Genomic DNA, 9,457 nt, shown 5'->3' with positions numbered 1-9,457 from the left:
GAGAGGCAGAGTAAGAGGAGAAGAATGAAAGGAAGAGGAGGAGAAGGAGGAGAGGAAGATAGGGATGAGAAAGACGGAGAACAGTAGACGAGACACGAGGGAAGAAAAGAATAATTACCAGAAGAGGGAGAAGAAGGGGAAGACCGAAGAGGGAGAGGAGGGAGAAGGCGCGGACGGGCGGGCGGGCGCGGGCGGGGCTCAGCGAGGAGACGGGAGAGTCTTTCGCCTTTTGTTCGGGGACATTGGGCGTGAGGGAAGGGCGTGCTCACATCGCTTCCGCTTCTTCCGATCTCTGCGGGAGTGTGTGTAGTGTGTGTCTTAGGGGCGTCGCGCGGGTCTTCTGGGGGCGTCTTGGGGGATGGGGCTTTGTGGGGAGGCCGAGTCGGTATCATTTTTTTTTTTTATTATTATTATTATTTTTATTATTATTATTATTATTATTATTATTATTATTATTATTATTATTATTATTATTATTATATATATATATATTTTTTTTTTTTGAGGTGTGGGGGTATGATGCGCCTTGTTTATTTATTTATATATTTTTATTATTATTTTGTTGTTGTTGTTGTTGTTATTGTATTTGATGAAAAGGGGTGAAAGCGGGGTTGGGATGACGAAAGGGTTGGTGGGATTTACGTGAATTGGCGATGGTTTCGCGACGCTTTTGTTCCCTTGGGTTGTATTATTGGTGTAGTTTGATTGTTTGTGTTTATAGGTGAGTGTGTGTGTGTCGGTTTGTGCCCCTCTGCTATACAGTGCCGTGGGTGTGTAGCTGATGACATCCCCTGTAAGCGCTTTATTACCCAGGTAGATGCATTCTTCAAGTTCTCTACCTTTTCCTCTTCCTCCTCTTTTACATCTTCCTCTTTCTCCTCTTTTGGATCTTCCTCTTTCTCCTCTTTTGCATCTTCCTCTTTCTCCTCTTTTACCTCTTCCTCTGCGCTCTCTTTTCAACCACTTTCCTCCTCTTCATCATCATCATCAGTTTATCTTCATCCCTGCTCTATGGCAACGGTTCTTCTTTACCATTTTTCTTTGTTTACGTAAGCCTTCGCATGTTACCAAGTTCGCGTAGATGCAGCTCTGGTTTTCGCTCCCCTTCCCTTCTCCTTCCTTTTCCTCACACCGTTTTTATCGTTCTTTGATCACAAATTCACATAACCACTCGTTGCTCTTCGGACGTCAAGGCTGCGTTTGGGAAAGGAACCGAAAGGAACCGAAAGGGACCGAAAGGAACCGAAAGGAATCGAAAGGGTCCGAAAGGAACCAAAAGGAACCGAAAGGGACCGAAAGGAACCGAAAGGAACCTAAAGGAAGCGAAAGTCGGGAGCGGCGAGACGGGGCGAGGAGCAGGCCTGAGGTGTTGGGCCGAGCGAAGGGCGCAGACCCAGCGGCGGCGGCGACGGCGAGGGGAGGAACTGCGGGAGTGAAGTAGCGGAGGGCCAGATGGGCGGTCGTCCTCCTCCCGCTGGGCGAGGGCGGGCTCGAGGCGGCGCTCTGGGAGATGTGCGGAAGGCTACAAATACGTCCTGTGCACCGACGCAGGTACAGAGACGCGCAGATTTATGTACACAGAAAGGTACATATATACACGCTTACGCACACGGATACAAATGTACTCGCGCGCGCACACACATACATGCGTGTGTGTGTGTGTATATATATATATGTATATATATATATATATATATATATATATATATATATATATATATATATATATTATATATAGTATATATACATACATTTACAGTGCAACAAAATAAGTTATTTGGAGAAAGTTTGAGGAAACTGGCTTTTGGCAGCCAGAAGGAAATGCTCTAAATTTCGGAGTCAACACCATAAGAGTAAGAATTCATTGAAACTTTTCAGCTTTGAGATCGGACTAGGTCAGTGGAGTACGGGAGCGCTTCCGTCGCGAGGGCGCGGGAGGGGGGCTCGCTCCCTTGCTCTAGAGGGACAGGGGGAGGGGGGGGGGCTGCTCATGATGTCCGTGTAGCTCGACGTGGTAACCTGCGAAGGGCTGTAGGGAGTGAGGTTGTGAGCAGGACGCGCTGGCAGGTTGTGCCCCTGCCGCTGCCATCGCCGCTGCCACTACCCTCAGCGCCGTCGCTGGCTCGTGCCGGCGCCCGGGGTATTTTTATCCCGTGGGCTTCGTGTGCCGCTGCGTGCCCACTGCTCCGGTCTGCTTCAGTTACACTCCGCTCACCCACTTACCTGCTCCACTCGCGTCTGCTCTCTGGCTTCCTGAGCTGCTGCTGGAAATCCTCCTCTGCGTAGAGCGCGAGCCCCGGGACCTTCGGGCGAGGCGCCGACCCACGCGACGAAGGAGTGTGTGCCGTGCCGTGTCCTCGCGTATTCGGGTGTACGAAAACGTATGATAAGGCGCTGCTTTTGACAGACAAAAGGCCCAGTTGGACAGGACCCAGCCCCGTGTCAGGAGGGCCGCTGTAAATGGGAGTGTAGGTGACGTGTGCTATGCGAGCTTAGGGCTGCGGGCGTGGAGGGGGTGGGCGTGCGGAGCAAGGGGCAGTATGAGCGGGCGCAGCCGTCAGCAGTACGGCCGGAGCGCCACGACTTCGTACACGAACATCCTCGGGGATTCCGGCGGCGACATCCTAAACCGCTGTTCGAATCTGCTCAATAAGTTCGCGTCGCGCGTGCGGGCCGCGTCGCAGTCGGGGGATGACCGCGTGCCCCTCCACGACGCCAGCAACAGCCTCGGCGGCAGCAGCCACTCCTCCAGCAAGAGCTCTTACTCGCAGTACCCCATGTTGCTCAAGTACAACAAGTACGACGACTCGCCGCGCTACACCGACTACAAGTCTTCGTCGGCGCTCGTGGCCGAAATGAAATCGCGGCCCTCGCACGAGGCCGTGGCCTCCCGCTACAAGCCCGGCCAGGGCACTTCGGCTCTGCACGGCGTCGGCTCCTCGTCGGGCTACGGCTACGGCTACGGGAGCAGCTATGGCGCCGGCAGCAAGGGCGGCCATCCCTTGTCGACCTCAGCCTCCTTCTCCTCGTTCTCGACCTTCAAGACCGACTACGGTGCCTCGGACCTGGGCAAAAGCGACGGGTCGCCGAGAGCCAGCAGGTACACGTACAGCCGCACGGCCTCAGACCTGGGCCTTGACGGCGACTACGGGCTGCGCAGTGCGTACGCCTCGACGTCCGCGCCCTCGCCCAACTTCGACAAGATCGGCTCGCGCTACAAGCCGAGTCGGTTTCTGAAGAAGAACAACCTGGCGCGGACGGGCTGCGACGAGGAGGACGAGGCCGCCGACGAGATCACGATGCTGAGGAAGAACCCCAGCGTCAAGAAGAGCGACTACTGGTCGCAGTACGGGGCGCACTCCCCGAACATCATGGACAAGTGCCTGGAGGCGGGAAGCAGCTCCAGGCTCGGCAACTTGAGCCCGCAGCTGCGGCGGCGCCACGGCGACGGCGCCCTCGTCAGCGGCACCAGCCGATTCCGACCGACAAGGCCCGTGACGGTGCCGGAGACGAACGACACGCGGGAGAGCACGCAGTCCATCCTGAACAGGTACTCCGGCTTGTCCAGCGCCACCCTGGACAACGAGACGGGCAGCACCTCGTCGGCCACGCCCGACAGCATCGCCGACGACGCCGCGCGCCGCAAGGAGCGGGCGCAGCTCATCAACATGTACTCGCTGCCGCTGAACGTCCTCCACAACATCGGCAGCTCCCACAACCGCAAGTTCCTGAAGCGCGGCAAAGACTCCGCGTGCCAGGGCGAGCAGGACGGCGACGCGGGGCGGCAGAGGGCGCTGCGCTACGACCAGGTGAAGGAGATGGCTGCCAAGGTGTCCGAGTTCTCCACGTACATCCCGGAGGAGGAGGGCAGCCAGGGCCCGCCGCGGAAAGTGCTGTACGGTAGTGCCTCGACGGGTGATGTGCTCTCGGCCTTGAACAAAGCCAGTATGCGAAGCTCGGACAACATGTCCAAACAGAGCACGCCGGACTCTGAAAAGTTCGTGCTGTACGACCCGCCCATTGTGTTCGAGAAGGCGGCCGTGCGCGAAAAGCCGTACCCGAGCGCGTACATCAAACCCGTTAAGCCCACCACCCTCGCCCTCACCCGAACTAACACCATGGACCTCCTGGACTCCCCTACGGACGCCCCCGCGCCCTCCCTCCAGAGCTCGCAGTCGCAGAAGAGCCTGTTCTCCATCCTGGACCCCGTTAACAGTCCGTACGGCATCAAGACCCCCAACACGCCCACCACGCCCTCCCTCAAGGTGTCCAACTACATAGAGCCGGAGCAGGAGTACACGTTCACCACATTCAAACCCGCCAACAAAAACAATAACAACAACAGTAACACTGCCGTAAACAATAACAACCCCACGACCCCCCAGGAGAGCAAGGGGGTCTTGTCCGACATAGGTTACGTCCCCGCGTTAGCCCCCAAGTCTCCTCTGGACCAGCAAGTGTCCGTGACCGTGTCCGTGAAGCCCAAGGTCGCCGGCGCCGCCCTGGCCTCGAAGCCGAAAGCCGACCAAGACGAATCGTACTCGTTCGTCAAGTACAAGGCGAAGGCCGGGGTGGGGGCCGCGCCGTCGGGCAACGGCAAGGGCCTCAAGTCGTCCGCCTCGACGGCAAGCATCTCTGCGTCGGCGTTGGGCCCCGGGGCGCCCGCGCAGCCGCTGCGGAAGGCGGGGGTGTTGGACCTGCTGGGCATTCAGGAGGTGGGGAACAAGACTAGTGTGAAGCAACAGTATTCTTCCTTCTACAGCTCTAGTAGCGTGAGTAGTGATGTAAGTAGGGCAGTGACTGGTCCACGCTGCTCTGCTACTACAGCTACCACCACCACCACAACCACAACCACCACCACCACCACCTCTACCATCAAAGCCTTCACTAACCCGACCCTCACCAGCCCTACCTCACCTGGCTGATCTAGGTAATTACCAATAACTTAACTAGTACCATCTACCAACCAAGCAACCAACCCATTCCCCTTCTCAAACCCCCGCTGCCCCCTCCCCCTCCCCTTCCTCCTCCTCCCTCTTCATTAGTTCTCTAACAGGGACCAAAAATAACCTGCCGGCCAACAACTACCATCACTTACGCTAATACTCGAGACACCCGAGGCCTTTTCTCACGCTGTAGAGGCACCTCTTCCTTCCGCGTCTCCGCTTGTCGTATTTTTTTATACACTTCTCTTATCATTCATCTTTTTTCGCCCTTCTTTGTCTCTTTGTGTTTCCTTTGTCTTTTTATTCTCTCAGTTTACGTATGTGGTGCGTTATTGGTGTGTGCGTGTGTGTATATACATGTATGTATGTGTATGTATGTATGTATGTATGTATGCATGTGTGTGTGGTGTGTATGTGCATGCAAGTGCATGTATGTGTGCTTGCGGGCGCCTGTGTATGACGTGTCGTATGCCAAGGACGATTTGCGTGTTAATGCTACCATCACTCTCATTACGTTATTATTATTATTGTTATTGTTATTATTATGTTTTGTTTTGTTTTGGCACGTGGTTATGCACGGCGTGAGTAGTCGAGCGCAATCGAGGTGTGTTGTGGTATGACCGTAATCTTGTGACGTCATAATACACTTCCCTGGCTCAGCCCATTCAATCATTGGTAATTGCTATTTGTTTTATACTTTTGATGTTTTAAAAAGTTGTGATGATAAATATCTCAATATGGATGATAGTATTTCCTCTATATTTTTCTTTGATATCATCATGATCACTTCAAACAAAAATTTGTCATTAATTGAATGATAAATATATATATGTATGCAATGGTAATAGGTGTAGGACAGAGCACTAGTATATGGCCTGAATGTACATGCTGCCATGGTGTGTGGCCACCGTGGCTCTCCTTGATCGTGGCCACCATTTTGCCTTCTCCCCTCTTTATCTGTCTTGTTGGTGGCCTGTTGCCCTGCGGTCCGTCGTGTGGTGACATGGCTGTGGTGCTGTGGTGCTGTGAACCCATGCCGCCGCCGCCGCCTTCGCCGTGACTGCCCCCACTGGTTGCCCCGACGCCGCCTCCTCCGCCGCCGCCGCCGCCGCTGCTGCTGCTGTCCCTGCCGCCTCCGCCGCCGCTGCTGTCGCCGCTGCCTGCCTGCTGATGTGGTGCTGGTGATGGTGCTGCTGGTTTGGGCGTGGGGCCGTGATGGGCGGGCGTGATGGGCGGGCTCCCAAGCAGAGTTCACGAGCACCGTCAGTGGAAGATGATGAAGATGGACACCTCATATACCGCAATGGCGACGTGCTGCAAGATAGATGTTCGTGAATAATACTCCCTGTTTTATATTTTTATTTTTTGTTTTTCTCCTCTTCATAGTTTTATAATATATATTTATATACACACTCCCTCTTTGACTTCTTGAATACTCATTGATTCAGTACAACTACAAATGTCCTTGTAGAGTCCACCACAAAGAAAACAGTTACATAGCTAAGACACAGAGTCATCTTAGCACACACTTGAAATTTCCAAAATTTGTTTCTAGAGAGATTTTTTCGCCCCAAAAAGTCCTCCTTAAAGATTCACCTCAAAATATCAATTGGCTTTCCATCTATACTTACTTTTTCTCACAAGTTCAGACAGCATTATTGCGTAGGACATTTCTGCCTTCCCTCTCAAGTGCTTAATCCTTTTCACCGAAAAGAAAAGCTTTGATAATAGACTTTGAGTGGAGAGGAAGGGGGAAGAGAGAAAAAAAAAACAATAAAAGAGAGAGAGAGAGAGATATTCATGAGATTCAGTATCTTGTAAATATCCGAATATTTTATTTATCTTTTTTTTTCTTCTAATCATCATCTTCAAAGGAACATTTCAGAACCCTTTCAGATATTCATTACTTTTTTACAATAAGAAAAAAAATACAGAAAAAAAAGAAAAGAAAAAAAGAATCTATAGAAAAGAATTGTTTCGTTAGCTTCCCGCTCTTAACGTAGTCATTGTTTACTCGTCTTGTTCTTGTTCTTGTTCTTGTTGTTCTTGATGCCGCGGGAGGCGCCCCTTTTCCCCTCTGTGCCCACTGACCCCCGCCCCTTGCTCTCTTCCAGACAAGATCATTACCACTCTCGGCGAGGGCACCTTCGGGAAGGTGGTCAAGTGTCGCGACCTGCAGAGGTGAGTACCCGCCCGGAGGAGGCCGCCCCGACGCCCCTCTCCGCTGTTTTTTGTTGTTGTTGTTGTTGTTGTTTTTTTGCTTTCATATTGCGTAAGTTTTTTTTTTTATATATTTACTGTAGTTTCTGTTTTACTGTTTGTGTTGTTTTTTTCCTTTCATATATCGCAAGTTTTTTTTTTAATATTTACTGTACTTTCTGTTTTACTGTTTGTTTTCATTTTTACTTTAGTTTCTCTTTAGTTTAATTTAAATTTTTTCCTTGCATATTTCGCAAGTGTTTTGATATTTACTGTAGTTTATATTTTGCTGTTTGTTTTCATTTTTGCTTTAGTTTCTCTTTAGTTTTCTTTTAATTTTTACTTTCATATTTCGCAAGTGTTTTATTATTTACGGTAGTTTCTGTTTAGTCTTTTAAGTTTTGTTATTAATTCTGTATGTCGCAAGGATACTCTCATTTTTAAAGAGTTGAATTGATGCCGATTTTATTTCTGTGGTTCTTCTCTTCTACGCCAGGGGGACTTTTTTTTCTCTCTCTCTCGTTAACAGTGTTGCTGTCGTGGCTATTTATAATGGCTCTTGTTTTATAACGCGGCCCTCGCCTCTCGCGCAGAGGCTGTGCCCTTCCTTTTTTTTTGTTATGGGTATTGACGTGTATTTTTTCCCCTCGGTGTTCTTGGCTTAATGTATGGTTTTGGTTACGCAACCTGTATGTATGGATATATATATATATATATATATATATATATATATATATATATATATATATATATATATATATATAATATGTGTGTTTGTGTATAGTATGTATATATATATATGTATATATTTATATGTGTTGTATATATATATATATGTATAAGTATATATATATACATATATGTATATGTATGTATATGTATTTGTATATATATACATATTTACATACACATATGTGTATATGTATGTGTGTATATATATACCTATATGTATATATTTTTCACATATATGTATGTATATATGTATATATATATTCACATATATATATATATGTGCCTATACATATACCTATGTATGTAGGTATGTGTATATATATTTTTTCATTATTATGAAAGAGCCACATTTGAAAGAATGTCTTAAGGAAAAAAAGGAAGACATTCCCAATCAGAAAATAAAACAGATAATAAAGAGCATCGATTGAAAAGAACATAGAAATAAAACGGATGACACAAAAAAGAAGAAGATTCGATTAAAAAGAATCTAGAATCGTGTTGAACCAGAGTTTACTTACGGGAACCAAAACAAACAGCGGAGGGCTATTGGAATGTGGCAAACTCCCTGGACAGAAATAGAGGTAGAGAGAGAGAGGAGGAGGAGGAGGAGGAGGAGGAAGAGGAGGAGGAGGAGGAGGAAGAGGACGACGGGTGAGTCACAGTAATGGAGATGGGGTCGAGATTTTTACTCATTTGTTTTTGTTTTTTTTTGCGTCTCATTTCGTTTCTTTTCGTGTGGTTTTTTGTTTGTTTTTGTTCGAGGGATTTTTTGTTTGTTACGTTGTTTTTCAGAAGGAAGATGGGAAGAAAGTAGTTGGTTTTGGGATTTTTAGAATGTATAATGATTTTTTTTATTTATTTATTTATTTTTTTTTTAAGACAAAGTTAATAGTTGGAATATAGAATGATTAAGGAATAGATAAAACTATAGAAAAGGGAATTATTATTTTCTCAGTATTAGCAATGTCACGACTAGGATATGCCATTTCGGGGTCGTTTTAACCATTCATGAATTGGGAGTCGCTAAGAAACCTGGAAAGAACAAGTTGCTATTCTTTTAAAGGTCGCCCGTCTGCTGGAAGGAATAGATGCTTCGGGAATCGGTAATTTTTGTGTATTGTAGAATAATTTATTTAACCTATTTTTAGGATTACGTAGGTTTATTTTGCGGTTACGGCCTGTGATTGTTTTATTTCAGTTTGGGATTTTTTTTTTATATAGGTGATTGTGATACTGTTCTGTAGTCTATTGTTGAGGGGTAGTAGTTGGATTTTTTTTTTTTTGGGGGGGGGAGGGGAAGGTGGGGGGAGACGGGTTCAAGATAAATCAAGATAAAAGTGTTGTTTGCGAGCGAGAAGGAGCGGCCAAGAGAGCGAGCGAAGGAGGCGAAGGAAGCGAAGGAGGCGAAGGAAGCGAGTAAGTATTGGGGATGTGGGGACACCCCCCCCCACTCCCCTCCTCGGCCGCCCTTGGTAACAGCCTTCCCGTTGCAGGGACGCGCCCATTCCGAAGCCTCAGCGACACGTGAGACCTCTCGGACTCTCGCCCTCAGAGGACGCGTCTCCCGTAGGATCGCTAAG

At 48.5% G+C, this 9,457-nt stretch overlaps 1 protein-coding gene across 3 annotated transcripts; it reads left to right on the top strand.

Annotated features, from left to right (window-relative positions):
- Positions 1-1,814: 1,814 nt before the first annotated feature.
- Positions 1,815-9,457, top strand: LOC138865633 (probable dual specificity protein kinase madd-3; the record flags this gene model as incomplete). 3 transcript variants are annotated; one of them, XM_070136433.1, is given in 4 exon segments in its annotated part: positions 1,815-4,715; positions 6,195-6,273; positions 7,061-7,127; positions 9,371-9,457. In XM_070136433.1, coding segments are annotated over 4 exon segments (2,408 nt in total), but the record flags the coding sequence as incomplete, so codon positions are not given.

Source organism: Penaeus vannamei, chromosome 22 (genome assembly GCF_042767895.1).
Source record: "Penaeus vannamei isolate JL-2024 chromosome 22, ASM4276789v1, whole genome shotgun sequence".
Taxonomy (NCBI): Eukaryota; Metazoa; Arthropoda; class Malacostraca; order Decapoda; family Penaeidae; genus Penaeus; species Penaeus vannamei.
This window is presented reverse-complemented; position numbering and strand designations above follow the sequence as displayed.